This window comes from Heptranchias perlo, chromosome 5 (genome assembly GCF_035084215.1).
Source record: "Heptranchias perlo isolate sHepPer1 chromosome 5, sHepPer1.hap1, whole genome shotgun sequence".
Lineage (NCBI taxonomy): Eukaryota > Metazoa > Chordata > Chondrichthyes > Hexanchiformes > Hexanchidae > Heptranchias > Heptranchias perlo.
In genome coordinates, this window is record NC_090329.1 from 111,326,012 (window position 1) to 111,349,920 (window position 23,909).

At 42.6% G+C, this 23,909-nt stretch overlaps 1 protein-coding gene across 3 annotated transcripts in view; it reads left to right on the plus strand.

Moving 5' to 3' along the window:
* Positions 1 to 23,909, plus strand: part of armc2 (armadillo repeat containing 2) — a 120,543-nt gene that overhangs the window by 36,287 nt on the left and 60,347 nt on the right. For all 3 annotated transcript variants that reach the window (XM_067985000.1, XM_067984999.1, XM_067985001.1), the window contains 4 exons: positions 3,011 to 3,118; positions 5,807 to 5,982; positions 6,597 to 6,699; positions 9,606 to 9,829. In XM_067985000.1, coding sequence (XP_067841101.1) covers positions 3,011 to 3,118; positions 5,807 to 5,982; positions 6,597 to 6,699; positions 9,606 to 9,829 — 611 coding nt within the window. The remainder of the gene's footprint in view (positions 1 to 3,010; positions 3,119 to 5,806; positions 5,983 to 6,596; positions 6,700 to 9,605; positions 9,830 to 23,909) is intronic.

Sequence of the window (23,909 nt, forward strand, 5' to 3'; positions counted from 1 at the left end):
CTTGTCTCCGAACCTGGGCATAAGTTCGTCGAAGCTTCAAGCAGACCCCACCCTATCAAAATCAACCTTATCCCACCACGGGACCTCTGACTTTAATTTTGGATTCCCTCCTATTGTCTCCTTTCTATTCCCTGTTTATTACCAGGACATATCTATCCTAATCTTGCTGTGTAACCACACCTATGTAACTTGAGTTTCCCTGTGTCCGTTCGCGTTTTGGCTGCCGCTCTGGACCGGAACCCATCGCTTTTATTTCCCCTTTTTTTTTCCTTTTCTCTTTACCCCTCTAAGGCCCCTCTCTCCTTTCATCAAGCCATTGTCTTCAGTCCCCGCCACAAACTCCGTTCCCTAGCCATCGACTCCATCCCTCTCCCAGCCACTGTCTGAGGCTGAACCAGACTATTTGTAACCTTGGCGTCCTATTTGACCCTGAGATGAGCTTCTGACCGCATATCCGCTCCACCACCAAGACTGCCTACTTCCACCTCCGTAACATCGTGCGTCTCTGCCCTGCCTCAGCTCATCTGCTGCTGAAACCTTCATCCATGCCTTTGTTACTTCTAGACTTCACTATTCCAATACTCTCCTGGCTGGCCTCCCTTCTTCCACCCTCAATATACTTGAGCTCATCCAAAACTCTGCTGCCTGTATCCAAACTCGCAAGAAGTTTCGTTCACCCATCGCCCCTGTGCTCGTTGACCTACATTGGCCCCCGGTCCACCAACACCTTGATTTTAAAATTATTCTCCTCATGTTGAAATCCCTCTATGGCCTCACCCCTGCCTATCTGAACTCGGCGGTGTCAGCGCCGTGCGTTCTCTGCGCTCGGTGGTGTCAGCGCCGTGCGTTCTCTGAACTCGGCGGTGTCAGCGCCTTGCGATCTCTGAACTCGGTGGTGTCAGCGCCGTGCGTTCTCTGAACTCGGTGGTGTCAGCGCCGTGCGTTCTCTGCGCTCGGTGGTGTCAGCGCCGTGCGTTCTCTGAACTCGGTGGTGTCAGCGCCGTGCGTTCTCTGCGCTCGGTGGTGTCAGCGCCGTGCGTTCTCTGAACTCGGTGGTGTTAGCGCCGTGCGTTCCCTGAGCTCGGTGGTGTCAGCGCCGTGCGTTCCCTGAGCTCGGTGGTGTCAGCGCCGTGCGTTCTCTGAACTCGGTGGTGTCAGCGCCGTGCGTTCTCTGAACCCGGTGGTGTCAGCGCCGTGCGTTCTCTGAGCTCGGTGGTGTCAGCGCCGTGCGTTCCCTGAGCTCGGTGGTGTCAGCGCCGTGCGTTCCCTGAGCTCGGTGGTGTCAGCGCCGTGCGTTCTCTGAACTCGGTGGTGTCAGCGCCGTGCGTTCTCTGAACCCGGTGGTGTCAGCGCCGTGCGTTCTCTGAGCTCGGTGGTGTCAGTGTCGTGTGTTCTCTGAACTTGGTAGTATCAGCGCTGTCTGTTCTCTGCATTCAGCAGTGTTAGTACTGTGCCTTGTCTGAACTCTGTAGCCTGCCTGACGATGACTGGATCAAATTACACATTCCAGAGAGCTTGAATTACTCTGCAGCAGACTGGATCACATTACATATTCCAGACAAAGGGTTGGGTGAGTATTATCCTCCCACATCCTGTGTGTTACAGGCAATAGCAGAATGTGTTACTGGCACCATAGTGGCGGCAGTAGACATGACCATATTTGTTTGGAACTGGAAACTGGGGGGGAAAAGTTAAGTCTCTTTTGTAGGACTGAACAAAAAAAAAGAGAGGGGAGGACAAGAGGTAAAACTCCAGAGTCGGGTTTGGTTACTACTATCACAAGGAAGCAGCTAGTATGTTTAACAGCTTGTGAACACCGTTTTATAAAAAATGTACTGTGACCAGCAAATACAACATACTGGATTGGATTCATCTGAATGTAGAGGAGACTGTTGCTCACAGCCCCGTCTGTGTAATGGTGCGATCAAACATGCATTTCTAATATTTGTAGGTTTTTTTCTGTGTATCTCTATCCCTACTAGATGTCTTTTTTTTTGTAAAACCCAGAAGCCAACTTAACCACTTCTGTGTCTTCTGATGTGGAGGCATTGATTGTTGAAGTTTCTTCACCAGCAAAGTGACCATCAGCAGTCGAGGAACAATCCCACTCCTGTCCCATTCCTATCTTGTCACAAGAATTTTTGGAGTTCTCAATAAGTGGCAACCCTACCCTCAATTCATAAGCAGCAGAATCACGAGAGTTATGTAGGCCTGCCTCACAAATATGATGAACAGAAAATCATTGTGTTACCATCAACTGTTGTGTTTAAGGGTTCCTCTGATAGCTCCAAAAGTTTATCTAGTGAGTACTTGAGCCATACAGACTGGGGCGATGTAAGTTCGATCCCTGACCTATGCTCAATTAATGAATCTCAGTTGGGGTGACAATAGAGAGACAACAATTCGCCTCAGTGTACCTGTGTGTTACAGAAGGGAAAATCAGCTTGGGCTCTGGCTGCTGATCAATATTCAGCCAACCCTGTTGGAAGTTCATTGAATGAGCTGGGAATCAGACTTCAGTGTGATTCCCCACACTCCCTGGGGTAAGCAGTATCCCAAGGCTCACTATCGGGTGAATAATGGCCACTTGGGTGAGTATCAGATTGCATTTGGCACCTGTGAAATCATATACCAGCAAGAAGTCAAAGCCTTCATCAGAGGGCAAAGGTGTTGTGTTTTTATATGGCTGTTGTTACATGCTGTTTAAAAACAAATTGTAGTTTCGTTTGTGGGGAAATCATGAAACAGTGTAAATGACCTACACTGTTAGGGATGTACAGTGGTCTTTATTATGTGTTGTGGGATAAAAGTTGAACCAGTCCCAACAGTGTGATTTTTTTTTTTTTGCAAGGTCAGTGGAATTTGAGAAGATTTCTATTGTCTGTATTATCTAACTCAAAAGTTACAATTAAGATAAACAGTAGATCCAAATATAATATCAGGAAGCTAATCTAAACCAAAAGGAACTAAATCTAGATATTCATATAATTTTGGGCTATTATGTACTCAGGATCAAGTAGCGGATCAAGGACATATGAAGGAGAAACTGAAGAAGAAATTCTCTACTGGAATATGAAGATCCAGCCTATTCTTGATGAACTTAAGCCTTTAAACAGTGGTGGGTAGATTTTATTTTATCACTTATAAGGAACATAGGAACAGGAGTAGGCCATTCAGTCCCTCGAGCCCGCTCCACCATTTGATAAGATCATGGCTGATCTGTGATCTAGCTCCATATACCTGCTTTTGGCCCATATCCCTTAATACCTTTGGTTGCCAAAAAGCTGTCTCAGATTTAAAATTAGCAATTGAGCTAGTATCAATTGCCGTTTGCGGAAGAGAGTTCCAAACTTCTACCACCCTTTGTGTGTAGAAATGTTTTCTAATCTCACTCCTGAAAGGTCTGGCTCTTAAGTTTTAGACTGTGCCCCCTACTCCTAGAATCCCCACCCAGCGGAAATAGTTGCTCTCTATCCACCCTATCTGTTCCCCTTACTATCTTATAAACTTCGATCAGATCACCCCTTAGCCTTCTAAACTCAAGAGAATACAACCCCAATTTGTGTAATCTCTCCTCGTAACTTAACCCTTGAAGTCCGGGTATCATTCTAGTAAATCTACGCTGCACTCCCTCCAAGGTCAATATGTCCTTCCGAAGGTGCGGTGCCCAGAACTGCTCACAGTACTCCAGGTGCGGTCTAACCAGTGTTTTGTATAGCTGCAGCATAACTTCTGCCCCCTTGTATTCTAGTCCTCTAGATATAAAGGCCAACATTCCATTAGCCTTTTTGATTATTTTCTGCACCTGTTCATGACACTTCAATGATCTATGTACCTGAACCCCTAAGTCCCTTTGGACATCCACTGTTTTTAACTTTTTACCATTTAGAAAGTACTCTGTTCTATCCTTTTTTGATCCAAAGTGGATGACCTCACATTTGCCTATATTGAATTCCATTTGCCACAGTTTTGCCTATTCACCTAATCTATCAATATCCCTTTGTAATTTTATGTTTTCATCTACACTGCTTACAATGTCACCAATCTTTGTGTCAATGGCAAACTTAGATATGAGACTTTCTATGCCTTCATCTAAGTCATTAATAAATATTGTGAATAATTGAGGTCCCAAGACAGATCCCTGCGGGACTCCACTAGTCACATCCTGCCAATGTGAGTACCTACCCATTATCCCTACTCTCTGTCGCCTTTCGCTCAGCCAACTTCCTAACCAAGTCCGTACTCTTCCCTCGATTCCATGGGCTTCTAACTTAGCTAACAGTCTCTTATGTGGGACTTTATCAAATGTCTTCTAGAAATCCATATAAATAACATCCATTGACATTCCCCTGTCCACTACTTTAGTCACCTCTTCAAAAAATTCAATCAGGTTTGTCAGGCACGACCTACCTTTCACAAATCCATGCTGGCTCTTTCTTAATAACTGAAAATCTTCAAGGTGTTCAGTCACCCTATCCTTAATTATAGACTCCAGCATTTTCCCCACAACAGATGTTAGGCTAACTGGCCTATAATTACCCGGTTTCCCTCTCTCTCCTTTCTTAAAAAGCAGAGTGACATATGCAATTTTCCAATCTAGAGGGACGGTTCCTGAATCTAGAGAACTTTGAAAGATTATAGTTAGGGCATCTGCAATGTGCTCACGTACGTCCTTTAAAACCCTGGGATGGAAACCATCTGGTCCTGGGGATTTGTCACTCTTTAGTGCTATTAATTTCTTCATTACAGTTATTTTACTTATGTTAATTTTATTGAGTCCCTGTCCCCGATGCAATATTAGTTTTCTTGGGATTTCCGGCATGCTATCCTCTTTCTCCACTGTAAATACTGATGCAAAGTAATTATTCAACATGTCCACCATTTCCCCATTGTCAATGACAATATTCCCACTTTCAGTTTTTAAGGGGCTAACACTGCTCCTGACCACTCTCTTTTTCCTAATATAACTATAAAAGTTCTTCATATTGGTTTTGATATCCCTTGCAAGTTTCTTTTCATACTCTCTTTTTGTAGCTCTTACTGTCTGTTTTGTGACCCTTTGTTGATCTTTGTATCTTTCCCATTTGCCAAGATCTGTGCCATTTTTTGCCTTTTTGTATGCCCTTTCCTTATGTCTTATACTGTCCCTTACCTTTTTAGTTGTCCATGGCTGTTTTGTTTAAGATTTTCTATTGATGTTCTTTGGAAGCTACCTTCATTTTTGTTTAAATCAAATCTTCATGTTACTTCCTGATAACATTTATTGGATTTCTGTCTTGCTGTAACAGCTGTCCAATAATATAGACTAGACTCATATCAGGGAGCTGGAAAGGGGTACATTGGGAAAGTGAAAGGGGAGACTTGGCTATACATCAAACAGGTGATGAGGGTGAACATGGAAGTATAGAGAATGTAGAAGACAGAAATGGAAGCAGAAACATAGGGTAGTGGGATCAGGAATATGGAGCAGGGAAAAGGTAAATAGTTGAATACATGGTCTATTTTTTTCTAAAGAATTTAATTCTGTGGTTTAACACAGTCTCCTGCTATTGTGGATCCTAGGCATATGTACAATACCTCACATACTTTAGATGGAGTTAACAGGAAGTTTAACGCCGTCTCTTACAGTTCTTGCTGTTAGAGCAGAAAATGTCCCCCTTTATTACAAAATAAAGATTGCTCCCAGAAATTAAATAATTGGAGAAACTGATTCCAAACAAAGTATAAAGAGAATTAAATGAAGACCCAGTTATTCATAATTGCAGAACATGAGTTCAAAATAAAATTATTATTTTATTCTGATTAGGCAATGATGTGGAACATCTCTGCAAAACATGTTACAGGCTCCATTGTACACTGCAGGAGGGAAACATGCTGGGAAAAATGTGTAAAAGGAGAGCTATTCTTCTGAAAACATTGTATAAACTGGTGGATGTTGGCTCAGATCAGCTCTCCGTTGAGCTGGCTAAACTCATTCTGGCGGTAAGTTTGATTCTTTGTGGAGTTCTGGAGCCCTATCTTTAGTCATGGGCATTTTCTAGGTTTTAGCAGTTGAAGTGGGTGTCAATTTCTAACCAAAATTTATTATCTTGTATAGTAAACGAGTACATAGCAGGTTTATGATGAGGTTCAGAAACAGCATATTTCCAAAGGACTTTTTTCTATTTAGCACGCTACCGTTATGTTGTCCCTGAGGGACAGTACTAATTAGTGGCCAATTGTGGACAGTTTTGTATGGTGGGTTGTGCTTAGTTAGATGTTTTAATTGCCCAAATTCATTGAGGACTGCTACAGAGATGTTCAATTTAATAATCTGGGATAAATTTAGAAGCCAAAGTTGAAAGGTCAGTGTTCACTGTGCCACCAGACCTCTTGGGTCACTTTCTGTGTTTGTATGAACACCAGTTCTTAGTGTGCTCGGAGTCTTTAACATATGATAACACCCATAAAACAATTTGTGATTGTGTTGTCATTATTGGAGATTTATAGAGAAATAATCAGTGGTTAATTACAGGAATATCCTTGGGGTATCATAACTGAATAATTTTATCTTTACATTTGGCTGCATTGTTGTCATTTTCGGTTTTGTTTTCTAGCTGAAAGTAAGTGGCAAAAATCTCCTTAATGTCTGTAAATTGATGTTCAAAGTTAGTAGGAGTGAGAATAATGACGCTCTGTTCCAAAATGATAACATCTTGGGTAAGTTGCATTTCTAAAAATATTTAAATTCCAGAAAGGTAACAAAAATAGAGTTGTCATGAGTATCTGTCATACTGTTATTTTATGTAATATAACTATACTATTAGATGCTGTTAGTAAATTTGAAATGTGTAGTCTCATGTTAATTAGGCTTGACTTTTTTCCCTTTAATACTGCCTTTAAAAGAGGTCAGTCTTGGAACATTTGTTGCATACTGTTTTTCTATCATTTTTCAGTTAACCCTTTGAGTGACTTAGCACTACCAATGAACTTGACCGAAATCTTGTGTGATGGTATTAACTTGCACCTGGCTCTGCACTACAATTTCATTTTTTCCCTTGTGAAAACACAAAATTCTGGAAAATGGACAATGATTCAGAGCCACAATATTGCTTTTACCCCCAAAATATCCTAAAAAAACACAATTTCTTCAAGAAACTAACGATGGTTCCAACATTAGCCCACTGGACTCGGCAGGCTAATGTTGAAGGATTGGTTACTGTTTTGCCCAGGTTTTAACTGTTTTCTTAAAGTACAATATTTAAATATGCATATTAGGGAGAATTTTACAGCCTAAACATATTTTGTAGCTAAAAGTAGATCCACAAGAATGGCTACTGGGAGCGATTGTAAATCAGTATTATAATACAACAACAGCTTGCATTTATATTGCGCCTTTAACATAGAAAAATGTCCCAAAGCAGTTCACAGAGGCATAATTTAAAAATGGATGCCACGCCAAAAAAAGGAGATATTTGGATTTGTGGTCAAAGAAAGTGACTTTAAGGAGGGTTTTAAAGGAGGAGGAGAAGGAGGTAGCGAGATAGAGGGGTTTAGGGGGGGATTTCCAGAGTGTGGAGCCTAAGCGGCTGCCAAAGGTAGGGGGTGGGGGAGGTTGGGGTCGTAAAGAGGCCAGAGTCAGGACTGGCGAACTCGGCAGGGGATGGTGGGGGTGGGGGGGGGTGGGGGGAGTGGTGTTCGTAGGGCTGGTGGAGGTTACAGCGATAGGGAGGGGTGAGACCATGAAGGAATTTAAAGACGAGGATGACAACTTTTAATTGGACCCATTGGGGGACTGGGAGCCAATTGAGGGGTTTCAGTGACATCTTAACGTTCTTAAATGATGATGGTGAAATTTGAGGAATTTATGACTGTCACCTGAACTCTTAAGTTAATCTCGTCAAATAATTTTAATGTAACTATATTTATTATTTATAATGTATACACAGTTGTCTGTTCTTTTTGGAGCCTGTTTTCATGCAAATTATATGAATGTGGAATGTCACTATGTATTCTATGTCACTGATCTATAATAACATTCGTACTGGAAGATTAATGATTGTGGTATTATAGGTGTAAGATTATTGAGAGATAATGTGCAGCTGACTACTAGGAAATTCGGTGGCAGTGGTTGCAAGATCTAGTCATGAGTAATAAAATAGATCGGGTAAATGGGGTTTTCGCTGCACTTTTAGTAAAGTTACTGCTGCGGAGCAGGAGGAGCTCTGAGGAAATTCCTGACCAATGTCAACATTCAAGATTAGATTGGATAGGTGGATGAAGGAAGAGGGGTTGAAGGGATATGAGAACACGGTGGATGAATGTGATTAGAACCATTTGTTTGTGTGGAGGGTAAACGCCAACATGAGCTGGTTGTAGTTTCTATGTATATAGTATCCTTGCATATCAATATATATTCGCAGGGAATTTACCGATACACCGCATAAGCAGAGTTTCCAACGACCTTCCGCCGAAGTTACGACGGCCAATGGGGTGATCATCAGAGGAAATTCCTGGTGAATGAGCTTGTGTGAAATAACATTTCACTAATATGCATTGCCACCTGCTGGCACTAACCACGACAATGCATGTCTGTACATTAAATAGGACAATTGACCCACTCATGGTTAGTATTAAAAAAAAAGCTCATTCATGTGAAAGATTTCCATAGTAAGATCACTTTCATACTGTGCTGTTCTTTCACACTTATAAAAGAATGACCATATCCTTTGAAATTTGAGTGAGGTATTCTTTAATTGTTTCAAAAAGAGATCTGTAATAGAATAAAGAAATTGTCATTTAACTACTGTGGTTGGGGTTCAAATCTAGATAATTCAGTAGCCAACTTTGCATGCATTTCTGGTCTTCAACTTTTTAAAATGTTGGAATATATTTGTATATTGCCACATGTATTTTGGATACAGCTCACATTCAAGAGCAGAATGGGTGAAGAGGCGCATTGAAGCAGTTGGAATGATAAGAATTGTGCAATGTGGGTTTGCCCACAGATTCCCACACACTGCTGAGTTCTCAATCTCTGCTTTGTTGTCTTTGGGAAATTATACAGCCATGACCAGTTGTTTTCTCCCACCATCGCAGAGCTGTCTCGGATATTGAAAGTAGATTATTGTAAAGACTTTCCATTATTTATTACGCAATTTGTAGGGTACATAGCCAAAAAGTGTAATGAGTATTAATCTTACATTAAAAATTAGGATTTCATGTCTCTTTCAGACATTGGTTCAATGAGCCATAGACGGATTTGTGATGAGATACAGTTCTTTAGACCTGAGGTCCATTATGCTGTATCTAGGATATATCCTCCAAATATAAGTCTTTACAAGTATTAATTGAAAGTATTAGCACGGTATCTAAAGTTGCTTCTATAAAATTACTACTGTTATTAAAATATGTATCTATAAATTAAATTATACTTTTTAAATAGATTTGTAGTGTAATATTTAGCCAAAAAGCATAATGAATATTAACCTTACAGATATGAAAATTTGAATTTTGTGTCGCTTTCAGACATTGGCGAATAGGAAACGGGAATAAAGTTTTGGTTAAATAACCTTTTAATCATTTGAACTAATTAATAAATTTACTAAAGAGTGTATTCTCTGCAGATTGCTTGCTGGATGTCTTCAGTTTTATAGATCCACTTGGTAACATCGATGCTTTTTTGTACTGTATGGGAACCATTAAGTTCCTTTCTGGAAATATGATCCTACTCAAGGACCTGCTCAACAAAGGTTTAGTTGAGACTTTGGTGCAGTTAATGAAGGAGATTAATGATGCCAACAGAACAAGTGACACGTATCTTTGCAGCTCAGGACACTTATTGGTCCAGGTCAGTAACAGTGTGAAAACTTAATTTGTTATATGTTCAAGCTGTTATTTTTCATGGCTACTACCAGTGACATTTAACAGTAGGTAAAATAAAAAGATAGGTGTGTGAAAATATTCCTCACAGTTTTTACCACATACTGCACTCTCCATGTACTGCTTTTCTATTGATGAATCATAGTATGGATACAGCACAGAAGGAGGCCATTCAGCCCATCGAACCTGTGCCAGCTCTTTGTAAGAGCAATCCAGTTGGTCCTATTCCCCTGCTGTTTCCCTGTAGCCCTGCAAATGTTTTCCCTTCAAGTATTTATCCAATTCCTTTTTGAAAGCCACGATTGAATTTGCATCCACCACCCTTTCAGGCAGCGCATTCCAGATCATAACTACTCGCTGTGTAAAAACGTTTTTCCTCACAATCACTTTAAATCTGTAACCTTCGGTTCTCGACCCTGCTGCCAATGGGAACAGTTTCCCTTTATTTATTTTATCCAAACCCCTCATGATTTTGAACACTTCTATCAAATCTCCTCTCAACCTTCTCTGCTCTAAGGAGAACAACAGTGATGAATACACCACCCAACTACAAAATCATCATAAATCTCTTTGTAACATCTATAAAGCCTTCCTCATCTTACATCTTAACTCAGAAATGTTTTTCATTATCCTTTTTCCTTATTTAAACAATAATGTACGTATAATAGATTTTTTTTCCATTACTAGATTTATTTATTCATAATGGTGCCTGTGGCACTTGTGTGTTCTTGTTTTCCTTCACTTGTGAAATGTACCTAATAATGTACAATACAATAATGTTTGTACATTAGCATGTTAATGAATTAGTAAAAAAACTCAGTACCCTATAGTTGCAGATGTTTCTCTAGAAATACAATCAAATGGTCTGCAACAGCATGTAAGTTGGAATAGTCTTGTTACATTTTTGAGTTGTAACCATTTCAGGATTGGAATATTTTACTTAAACTTGTTTTTTTGACATATAAATATTCGTAACTATTATAAACATAGCTAAAAAACCCAAGTGCTGTAATGTACCAGAACAAGTTGAGAGTGCACGGTGGAGAACAATATATGGTTGGGCACTAATTAACCAAGGAGTCCAGGTGATGTTATGTGTTAACAACAGGAATATCATCTGGAAAGTAAGATTGAGTTACTGTATTGTATGCTATTCTCACTGTATTCTAATGTTTAATCTGGAACCCTCTACCAATTGAGATTTTAAAGACTACGATCGATAGATTTTTTTGTTAGGTAAAGATATCCAAGGATATGGATCAAATGTGGCTGAATAGAGTTGAATAACAGATCAGCCATGATCTAATTGAATGGCCGAACAGGTCCTTGGGGCTGAATGACCTATGTTCCTATGTAGGAGTCATAGCACAAATGTTTGTACGGGCTTCACTGAGTTTATTATAAATGAAGCTGGTGCAAGTAGATTCATCAAATTTTCTGATCAGCAACTACGATACAGCAACTGCAGAATAGAATCATAGAATAGTTACAGCACAGAAGGAGGCCATTCGGCCCGTCGAGTCCGTGCCAGCTCTCTGCAAGAGCAATCCAGCTAGTCCCACCCCCCTGCCCTATCCCCATAGCCATGCAAATTTTTTCCCTTCAAGTACTTATCCAATTCCCTTTTGAAAGCCGTGATTGAATCTGCCTCCACCGCCCCCTCAGGCAGTGCATTCCAGATCATAACCACTCACTGTGGTAAAAAAGTTTTTTCTTCTGTCGCCTTTGGTTCTTTTGCCAATCTCCTTAAATCTATGTCCTCTGGTTCTTGACCCTTCCGCCAATGGGAACAGTTTCTCTCTATCTACTCTGTCTAGACCCTTCATGATTTTGAACACCTCTATCAAATCTCCTCTTAACCTTCTCTGCTCTAAAGAGAACAACCCCAACTTCTCCAGTCTATCCACGTAACTGAAGCCCCACATCCCTGGAATTATTCTAGTAAATCTAGTCATGAATTTCATAGGAGAGGGTAATAATGAAATTACAGTGCATTTCCAAAACAAAATTGGGGGTTAAAAGTCTACAGTGTATTCTACAGAGCTTAACTTTTGCATGGTGGCCTATACAGAAAACAGACTGAAAATAGTTGTTCACTGCTTCACCAGTTAAAAACCAAAGTTCAGTTTATAGCTGTGAACAAAGTACTTTTGTAGCTTTTTGTTTACTAGTCACTCTACTTGTGACACTTCAGAAGAAGGTTAAACGATCATTATTTTATATTTCATTACTATGGAGAAAGGTGAACTGTGTTGGATTTTTTTTTGGTCAATCAGTTATAAATGTCAGTATGTGTGATAATACTTGATTTCTAAATACAATGATGCATGTGATACCTTGGAGTTCGCCAGTTATATTAAATCTTTATCTGCAATTCACCACTGTCGCTTTCTGATGCCATTCTGGAATCAGCTTTGTAGAGTAGGGCAGGACAGTCTGATGATGCTGCTCCATATCCACAGTCTGGAGACACTGTGAAACTGAATAGATTCCCCACACCACCCCCCCCCCCCCCCCGCCCTCACCTTCCCCTAGCAGGATCACACTGCAATTTTAGGTTCTCCACCTAACGGATCAATCAAGGTCCAACAGAACTTCCTCAGAAGAGGAATTTCTGAGGAAATTTCCTACCATTGGAGCTATAGATCACCTAAAGTTTATTCAGTCAATTATTAGCAAAGTGGCCTGATCCGGACCTGTAAGCACTTACGCTATAGTCTTCCTCAAAATGAGTTTACATAAAATAATTTGTTGTGTATTATGCAATTCTATTTCATGCTCTAGCCGTTGTTAGAGTTTTGTTAACTAAGCATTTTTAATATTGACCTTTTTCTGATGTGAGTGACATTATTGATTATTTGTTTTCTCTAGGTATGTCTGTTTTGTAATGTAGCTTATCTTCTGTATTTGTTGTGAATAGCATACAGTTTTATTTTCCTATTAATATTACAATTCCTCTCTTAGTTCTTTCAAGAAAATCGGGGCAGAGTGTAAACAGGCTGCTGATTTGCTAACGCCTGTTTTGCACTACCGGCCGAGATGAAATTCACCCCCTTGTTTTTAAAAGCCCAGCATTAAAAGTAACTCTTTTTCCAACTCCTTTCTGCAGAAAAATTATCAAAAAAATCCAGAAATGTCACATGCCAAAATGTTTTAATTTTAAAAAAAAAATCCACAATAATTATTGACTTAAGTGTGATTAGCAATTAATACATATGATATTAATGATTTACTAAGATGCATAAAGATGGTGAGAATGAATTTGGGAGAACTTTTAGTTTTGCCCAAAGCAACCAGCGGATGGTGCTGTTGCTGTGCACCAGTCAGTTTAATTTTTTTTTAAAAATGAGGCCTGTAAACGCATTACTATAATTCTGCTGACCGCCATTATACCTTTGTACATTTGTTTATAACTGACACGGTTAACACCATAACTTCTAACCTACAGCGATGTTACCAGTATAAAGCACCTTTTAATTGCTTGTAATCAGTAAGTGTTGATGTTTTCACCCTCCTCCCTGTCTTCTGGACATTGACAAGAGAAATTCTGATTGCCCTTACCGTATCTCTTTGCACTGACCTTGAATCAACCAAATGGAAACAATATTAACTCGAGGGGATGCCAGGGACTAAGCAAGTCTCACTGTTAGAGACAACATTATCAGAGCTTCCAGTGTTACATTTTTGGAAAAAAAACTGTTTTTGACTGATCTATGTGGCTGCTAATTCCTATTGCCTACACAATACTCTTCCTTCTAATAATGTGCCTGTGGCATTGTGGATCTCCAGATTTGCAAGGGTCATCTCTGTAACCTGTGGTTAGGCCGGCTTTTAATGTACTTTATTGTGTGTGTGAGATTGAAAGGAGTAATACAGTAAACCTTGATTATCCATTTTCCCAATATCTATGGACCTAAGCATGGGCCAAATCAGAAAAGCAGTGAATTAAACAAAAGAAAAGTACTGCGGATGCTGGAAATCTAAAATAAAAATAGAAAATGCTGAAAACCCTCAGCAGGTCAGGCAGTATCGGTGGAGAGGGAAACAGAATTAACGTTTCAGGTTGATGACCTTTCATCAGAAATGATGGATCTTTTTGCACTGACCTTGGCTCAACCGAAAGGAAACAATATTAGTATGAGGGATGCCATCGACTAAGCAAGCCCGTTCTGACCATAGCTGATCGACTTGAAAGGTTAACTCTTGTTTCCCTTTCAGATGCTGCCTGACTTGCTGAGTGTTTCAAGCAGTGATTTAAGTTGGGTCTTTTATACTCTAAATGACTCGTGGCATATTGTTACATATTTAGTCCCTCAAGGGTCATTTAAATCTTTAGATTTTTTTTTAGTCTGTACAGTACCTGTATACTGAAAACTTTCAGGGGAAGTGGAATTGATCAGCTAGTCCTAGGCTGCACCATATGCCATTTAAATCCCCTTTGATGCACTTCCTAGAGGCCAGCTGCACAATATCATTGGCTGAGGCCTGGGAGCAAGCTGTCTGTCCTTCTTTTCAGCGGAGGGATGATGTGTGGCATGAGGGAGATTTTTTTTTTAAAAAGACAATCAGATTGTTGGCTGTTGATTTCTCCTGTGACTTAAAGCTGTATTAGGTCAGGTATATCTGATAATTCCACTCACATACATATCACATTTTTTGTCAGTCATCTCCATTTTGTCCAAAAAATATCAAGATAATGCTTGCTAAGTATTTGAGTCAGGGTATTTTCTCCACAAGCAGTTAAAATCCTTCAACGCAATTATATTTGTGTTTTTGGCTATCTTACAACTCAAATATTTACTGTTGTTGTAAGTATTTATTAGGTAGCTGGGTTATAGAAGCTAGGAAGCACCTAGTGATATCAATGTTCCTTCTGTCTTACTCAAGTTAATCCTGTACCCTGTTAGGGAGCCGATATCCAGCTATGGAGAGCGGATTTACTATTATTAGGAGGAGATTATCTGCACATTATCTGTTTCTAGAGGTGACTTCTCCCTGGATTGTGGAGTATTGTGTAATGGTGGTTGCTGCTAGATCAATTGCCACACTAATGAGGAAACAGGAATAACTATTCACAGCTAAAGAGCGGATATCACTTAATTAATATAACTGCCTTGGGATTTTAAAAAGAATTCTCGGGATGTGGGCAAATCTGGCAAGGCCACATTTATTGCCCATCCCTAGTTAACTCAAACTTGGTAGTGGGCTGCCTTGTGTAGCGATTATTTTTACAACTGAGTGACTTGCTAGGTCAACTTCAGAAGGCACGAAGGGTCAATCACATAGTATGGGACAGTCATGATGTGGAGATGCCGGTGATGGACTGGGGTTGACAATTGTAAACAATTTTACAACACCAAGTTATAGTCCAGCAATTTTATTTTAAATTCACAAGCTTTCGGAGATTTTCTCCTTCCTCAGGCAAATGTGATTTTCTCCTTCCTCAGGCACATTTGCCTGAGGAAGGAGAAAATCTCCGAAAGCTTGTGAATTTAAAATAAAATTGCTGGACTATAACTTGGTGTTGTAAAATTGTTTACAAGTATGGGACAGGAGTAAGGTTGCCAACTCTAGTTGGATGTATTCCTGGAGGTTTCATCACATGACCTCCTGCCTTCAATTGCCCCACCTAGTCAAACAGCCATTCTTTCCTATCTCCAATATTTTTATAACTAACAAATAAAAGTTTTCATTGAAAAAAACTAATTATTTGATTTTTCTCCTGGGTTGCTCGCAGTGTCCAGGAGATTAATCTTTAATTCCTGGAGATTCCGGGACAATCCTGGGGGATGGCAGCCCTAGACTGGAGTAACATAAACAACAACTTGCATTTATATAGCACCTTTTAACGTAGTAAAATGTCCCAAGGCTTCACAGGAGCATTATCAAATAAAATTTGACACCATATAAGGAGATACTAGGACAGGTGACCAAAAGCTTGGTCAAAGAGGTAGGTTTCAAGGAGCATCATAAAGGAGGAGAGAGAGGGAGAGAGGCAGAGAAGTATAGGGAGGAAATTCCAGAGCTTAGGGCCTCGGCAGCTGAAGGCATGGCCGCCAATGATGAAGCGATTAAAATCGGGGATGCACAAGAGGCAAGAATTGGAGGAGTGAGAGATCTCGGAGGGTTGTAGGGCTGGCGGAGATTACAGAGACAGAGAGGGGCGAGGCCATGGAGAGTCTTGAAAACAATGATGAGAATTTTAAAATCGAGGCGTTCACTGGGAGCCAATGTAGGTAGGTGAGCACAGGGGTGTTGGGTAAACGGGACTTGGTGTGAGTTAGGATCCGGGCAGCAGAGTTTTGGATGAGCTCAGGTTTATGGAGGGTGGAAGATTGCAGGCCGGTCAGGAGAGCACTGGAATAGTCAAGTCTCGAGGTAACAAAGGCATGGGTGAGGGTTTCGGCAGCCAATGAGCTGAGTCAGGGGCGGAGACGGTTGATGATAGAGGTGGAAGTAGGTAGTCTTGGCGATGGAGTGGATATGTGGTTGGAAGCTCATCTCAGGGTCAAATAGGATGCTAAGGTTGCAAATGGTCTGGTTCAGCCTCAGACAGTGGCCAGGGAGAGGGATGGAGTTGGTGGCTGGGACCGAAGACAATGGCTTTGATCTTCCCAATATTCAGTTGGAGGAAATTTTTGCTCATCCAGTACTGGATGATCGGTCAAGCAGTGTATCAAATCAGAGACAGTGGTGAGGTGTAGCTGGGTGCCGTCAGTGTACATGTGAAACCTGACATGGTGTTTTCGGATGATGTCACCAAGGGGCAACATGTAGATGAGAACTAGGAGGGGGCCAAGGATACATGTTTGGGGGACTCCAGAGGTAATGGTGCGGAAGTGGGAAGAGAAGCCATTGCAGGTGATTTTCTGGCTACGACAGGATAGGCAAGAATGGAGCCAGGCAAGCGCAGTCCCACCCAGCTGGACGATGGAAGAGGATGGTGTTGTCAACCGGGTCAAAGGCTGCAGACAGGTCAAGAAGGATGAGGAGGGATAGTTTACCATGGTCACAGTCATATAGGATGTCATTTGTGACTTTGATTAGGGCCGTTTTGGTGCTGTGGCAGGGGCGGAAACCTGATTGGAGGGGTTCAAACATGGAGTTGTGGGAAAGATGGGCATGGATTTGGGAGGCGACAACACGTTCAAGGACATTGGAGAGGAAAGGGAGGTTGGAGATGAAGCGGTCGTTTGCAAAGACAGAGGGGTCAAGGGTGGGTTTTTTGAGGAGGAGGGTGATGATGGCAGATTTAAAAGAGAAGGGCACAGTACCCGAGGAGAGGGAACTGTAAATATCAGCTAATATGGGGGCCAGGAAGGGATGTTGGGTGGTCAGCAGTTTGGTGGGAATAGGGTCAAGGGAGCAGGAGGTGGGTCTCATGGTCAAAATGAGCTTTGAGAGGATATGAGGGGAGATAGGAGAGAAACGAGAGAAAAATGTGAGCTCAGGGCTGGGGCAGAGGGAAACCGTAGGGGAGGTTTGGCTTAGTGGGCTGGTAGAAGGGAGGGAAGTGGCAGAGGCAGCTGAATGGTCTCAATCTTAGAGACAAAGTAGTCCATGAGCTCCTCGCACTTGTTGGAGGTGAGGGTGAAGGAGGGGGGAGGGGTTTAAGAAAACTATTTGTAGTGGAGTAGAGAAGCCAGGAGTTACCTTTGCTTTCCAGGATGATCCTGGAATAGTGAGCAGTTTTGACAGAGGAGAGCAGAACCCGATGATGCTTTATGTGGCCCAGCCAGATTTGTCGATGAATGGTTAAACCAGTTGTCCATCATAAACATTTAAGTCTGCGTCCCTTGGACTTCAGGGAGCAGAGATGAGGGCCGTACTAGAGGGAAATGACCAGGATGAGAGAGAGTAATGGTTTTAATGGGGACAAGGGCATCAAAGGTGGAGGTGAGGGTGTGATTGAGCAGATCGGTAGCTGCAGAAATATTGTGGTGAATGGAGGGCCAAAGACTATACAGTTGGGAATTTGAAAGTGCTGTTGTAAGTGACTTGGGGGAGAGTTTTTTTTCCAGGGGCAAACAAAGAAGGAAGTGGGATTGGGAGGGGGAAGGGGGATGTGAGTGGAGAGGGATACAAGGAAGTGATCAGAGATGGCCTCAGTGATTGACACGATGGGAGTAGAGGGCCACGTGAAATGGCAAGGTCGAGGGGGTGGCTGTGACTTTGGGTAGGGGAGTTTATATGGACGGAGAGATTAAGGGAGGATAGCAGGGCAGTGAACTCAGAGGAGAGAGAGCGTGATGAGTTGAGATGGAGTTTGAAATCACCGAGGATGAGAAGTCGCTCGGTGCAGAGGCTGAGGGAGGAAAGCAGTGAAGATATCTCGGTGAGAAACATGGCGTGGTACTTGGATGGGCGGTGGAGAATGAGGATTTTAAAGGAGAGGTGAGAGGGATGAAACAAAGTGAGATGCTCAAAGGAGGAGAAGGTGCCAGAGGAGTAGGGGGACAGACCAAGGTGTGATTTGGTGATAAGGGCCACACCGCCACCATGGCGATCTGGGCGGGGCAAGTGGTGGAAGATATAGTCAGGCGGGGAGGCTTCATTAAGCGGGAAGGCGTCATCACCCATCAGCCAGGTTTCCATCAAGGCCATGATGTCGCTGCAATCATCCACAATAAGCTCATGGATGGTAAGGGTCTTGTTCACAAGTGAACGGACGTTCGGGAGTGAGATGCGGAGAGTGGCGGTGATAGCTGATCCACTGGCAGAGTCCATAGGGTCAGCGCTGGGAGGGTGAGTGGGTTGGGAAGGAGACTGGCAAGATTCGGTTAAAATATTTTCCTTGCTACTATATCGTATATCACATAGATTTACGGATTATTTTAGAGCCTATTCTATTATCATTCTTGTAGTATAATGTGATTGATGGGATTATACAATAAGGATTTGCTTTTGGTTGAGAAATAAACTTTTTAAGAGCTATTATGACCATAGTATAATTGGGGTAGATTTTCAACTTGCATTGCGGATTGGCCGCCTGCTATAGAAACCGCCCAATTTTCATTTCCATTCATTGCTAGTTTTACTCCGAAGGCAGTAAGTTAATAATTTAGCCAGTTATATTTTGGAGTCCCCTTCCCACCGGTTTATACTTTGTGTGGCCTTCCTTCTTCCTTCCCCCTCCCCCCCCCCCCTCCAAAAATAAATCAGTTTGGTTCAGTAGGTAGTACTCTCCCCTCAGAGTCAGAAAGTTGTTGATTTGAGTTTCACACCAGGCTTTCAGCCCATAATTTAGGTTAAAATTTCAGTGAAAGCGCGCTGTATTGTTCGGAGTTCTGTCCTTCGGATGAGACGTTAAACAAAACAAGGTTCCATCTACTTGTGCAGGTCGGCATCCCATAGCACTATTCAAAGAAGAGCAGGAAGTTTTACCCAAAGTCATGGTCAACATCCTTCCCTCAACCAAAACCACCAAGGAAACATAAACTTTCATCTCATTGCTGCTGCTGTGATATTGCTTGCTCAGAATGACTGCCGTGCTTGCCTACACAAGTCACTAACCAATGTATGAAGTGCTTTGAGACAATAAGGCACTTTATAAAAGCACATTCCTTTTTTTTTAGTAACCTGACCTGCTGTTGTCCAAGTAAACAGACCACCTTGTTTGAATTTTAATTTGCTTGTTTTGCTTGAACTTAAGGAACACACTGTTCTCAGATCATGTGACTTATTGACTGAGGTAATAATAATTCTGTGTAAAGGACTGAATGTGATGTAAACAGTGCAGTTGCTGGCTCCTTTCCAATTGGAGTGGTAATGATATTTGGACATGGATACACATAGCTAATAAATAAATACAAGGGTCAGCATTTACTGTTCTTGTTTACACTGCAGCTTCTTCAGATTGGAAGCACAACAGATGGTGAACATCTATTGCTGAATAAATATTACAACTTAAAAATTGCAAGACTTTGCCTTCTGAGAGCTGATGAGTATTTCCGATTATAGAAGCACAGTTTTAGTTCACTATTTTCTGCACATGTGCTGAGGCACGTGCAAATTTGCAATAAAGTTCGGTTACTACAGAAGTATAACCAGTTCAGAAAGGTTTGACTCCTCTGGGAGATAGTTTGCATAATAGCATACATTTTACCACCATAGTCCTTGTAGCTTTCACATTAACTTAAATATAATTTAATCCTATTGTACCATTATGTAATCCTATACATTAACTCATTTTTTCCTATTTTGAATAGCCAGCTAACTTAGTTCAAGTTGTAAAGTTAATGTATCACTAGTTAGTCTTCTATGACGAACAAGGACAGAATTTTAAAAGAAATTTGTGCTTCTCCTCCTGTAACTATGGCCTAAATTTTAACCCCATGAATGGATGGATTGGGGGCGGGTGGAAAGGTAAAAATTGTAAAAAAAAACTAAACTCGCCTCCAACCCGCCCACTTCTGGTTTTAACGGAGGCGTGGGTGACCAACCTGCTCTTAGGAGGCAGGTCGGTCAGTGTAAGCTTTTAAGGAGGCCGCGGGCCTTCATTTTGACAGGTTTTTTATTTTTAACTCCTGGGGACCGGGATTCCCGGGCCTTCTGCTTCACGCCATGTGAGAGGAGGCAAGAAGGCCCAGATCTGCATGTAAGTGACTTTATTGCACATCTTGTGGGCCCGGAGGAGCAGGAGTGCTTCCCCCAGGCCCAACAAGCCTACCTGCAGCGACCCTACAAACGCGATTGACTGACCCTCCCCCGTCTCCGATTGCCCCTCCCCTGTCTCCGATTTCCCCCCAATCTCCTGACCCTTCCCCCCCCCCTCTCCCCCCCCCCCCCCCCCCCCCCACACACACATACACACACACACACACACACACACACACCTTCCTGGCTCTTCTAATCTGGCTCACATCAAAATTATGAGGCTGTTCAGGAAACCCGCACTTTCGGGTTTCCCGTCAGGAATTTCCCCCCCCCGCCCTCTTCCCTGATCCAGTTAAAATTTACCCCCCTGTTTCTGCTTCCCTCCCACTCTGTAATTCTTCCTTTTCTATTTTTCGGTTTGCTATCCCTATCATTGCATATTTCTCTCTCTCTCTCCGTATTGTACACTTTTCCTTGTCTCAGTAGCTCCATTGTTCCATCTTTTTCTCTCCCTTTTTTCTTTGTTCTTCTGTGCCCTGTTTGCCTCCCATTCTCTCTGCCACTGACACCACAGTCTGTGTTTCACACTGAGGGTTCAGTCCGTGTGTCAGCATTTGTTGACAAAAATCAATAAGAACCAGGCCCCTTTCCCTACAATGCCTATCTGAGTCCTGTTGCTAATGGAAGTGATCCCAGCTGCTGCATATTCCAGATGAGAATTCTTGCAAGAACAAGATTTATGCTGGCAGTATGCAGTGACTGGAATCGCTTCCAATAGTAGAATACTCTAGTGGGAGCAGTGATGAAGGGAGAGGGAAGGAGAAGCTGGGAATGTTGATTTTGGAGGAAAGATAAGAAGCTGGGATTGGTACTTTGGGGTGGAAAAGGAAGGAAAGTGCCAGCATTATCTGATAAAGGAGCAGCGGAAGAATGCCAACTTCAACTGAGGAGGGGGTGGGGGGATAGTGACAACATGACCTAAGAGGGGAATGAGAGAGTTCCAACTTGAACTTAGGGAGGGAAACAGTGCCAAACTAAACAAGGGAGGGAAGCAGAGTGTCAGCTGGAATGGAGGGGGTAGAAGAAGATTGCCAGCTTGAACGAGATTGGAGCGGGATAAGAGTCAGCTTGAACTGAGTGGATTGGGCAGGAGAAAATATGCCAGCTTAATGGAGGGGAGGGGAAGGGAAGAAGAGTGGTGAGTTGAATTGTGAGACAAGAAGAATGCCAGGTTGAATTGGGTGGGGGAGGGAGAAGAGTACCAGTATGAACTAGAGGGTAAGAAGGGGAGGACAGTGGGGGTTATTTTAACCCCTCAGGATGGGTCGGGGGTTAAAAATTTATAAATGGGAAACCCGACACCAACCTAGGTTTTAATGGAGCCAGTTGGGGGACAGGTGACTAACCTGCTGTCTGGAGGCAGACCCGTCATTTAAATATTTTAATGAGGCTGTGTGCATCACATTTTAGCTGTTTCAATTTAACGCTGGCCGACCGGGTTTCCCAGGCCTCGGGGAAACCCAGCAGGTGAAGGGAGGTGAGAATGGCCGGATGGAACAGGCAAGTACCTTTCCAGCACAGCTTGTGAGCCAGGAGAAGCAGGAGTGCTTCTCCCCCCGGCCCCTCAAGCTTACCTGCTTCCATCCCTGCAATCGGATACCTGCAATTGCTACCTCCCTGCGATCTCTGACCCCCCCCCCCACCGTGTTCAACCTGCGATCTCCGACTCACCCCCTAAACTCCCCCACCTCGTGTCCAACCCACGATCTCTCCCTCTGTTCCGCTCCCCGGCTGTGGCCTGATGCCGCTGGCCTACCTGCGACAGCCAGCCAGTCTCTCAATCTAGGAATCTGATTCAAAAAAATTACATCAGATCCTGCCGTTAAATTCAGCAGGACCTCCAAGAAACCTGTATTTCTGCGTTTCCCAGTCGCTAAACCTCCCGCCCACTCCCTCCCCACCTCCCCGTAAATATCGGTGTCATTGTCTCCGGATGGGGTACAATGGGGTAAATTTTAACCCCCAAGAATGGGTAGGTTGGGGGCGGGTGGGCAGTGAAATTCTGAAAGGATGAGACAGGGTAGATAGAAGCAGACTGTTTCCTGTAGTTGAGGGGTCAAGAACAAGAGGCCATACAAGATCAAATGTAAGAAATTTGGAACAGAGGTCAGGGTGAAATTTCTTTACGCAGAGAGTTATGAAGCTATGGAATTCAATTCCAGGGTTCAGGTCGAAACAATGTCAACGCTCAAGATTAGATTGGATAGGTGGATGAAGAAAAGGGGTTGAAGTTGGGTAAATGTGATTAGGATTATTTGCTCACGTGGAGGTAAAATGCTGGAAGGAACTGCTTGGGCCGAATGGCCTGTTTCTGCATTGTAACTTCTATGTATATTTCAGCCCCAAATCACTTGCAGGCTGGAAAAGACCACCCTTGCCAATCTGGCCCCTTTGGCAGCTATCTGAGCATCCATACAGGAAGTACAGACTGTCATTAGGGCCTCTGTTGTGGAAGCCTCTGCTGCAAATTATTAGAGGTACCACATGCTCTAGGATGGAATTAGATACTGAGAAATTATCCACCAGGCTACTTCAAATGCAGATTGAGAACTCTCAGTTGCCACACCATTTGCTGCACATTGCCAGATACCATTCCTGCACTTGTGTTTTATGCTCTGCCAACATTCTTCTTTTAAAAGTTGGACCTGTGAGATCTAGGTTCCCAGGCTCTTCAGCCAAGGGGTTACATCTTCTGACCCTCCAGTCAGCAACATCTTCCTCATGTTCCACTGACTGCTGCACTTTCTTGCTCAATGTCCCATGCAGTGCACTCTACTCTGCCTCATTCTCTAGTGTGCCCTGGACAAATGTCTGTAGGCTGGTTCTTGGGAGGGAGAGAGCATTTAATGGTGTGTGCTGTGAGGGCCTGATGCAGAGGGGCCCGGTTATTCTTCATCAGGCACGTCTGGAGCGGGAAAGAGGAAGAGAGGTTAGAATGGATTGCTGAATTGCAGCGTTCATATCCCTTTTAGTAGGAGTGACTTGAGTTGATCTAATCTGCTGTGTATAATAGGATAAGAAGAAAGCGAAGCAGTGTTATGAGGAACTTGCAGCTGGCACCCTACATTCCTCATTTCCAACTCCCTGTACAGACTCTTCTTTTCACCGCCCCCCCTTCCAGGATTTGATAAGCTTCTTCATGGTGTTAGAGGTTGAAGGCTTGGGGTCCACCACCTGTCGCCAATCTTTCTTCTCTATTATGGGCTGTCTTCTTTTTGAAAAAGAATGCAAACAGAGAGAATGACTTTTGTTTGCCATGAGATACAGTAAAACCCAGTTGCCAGCAAACAAATCATAATGGGGATGGTGGCTGGTGTATGCTACAAACAAGCAAATTCCATGTGAAGCTTTTAGTAGGGTGAACATATGTGAGTGAAAAAAGTGAAAGGCAG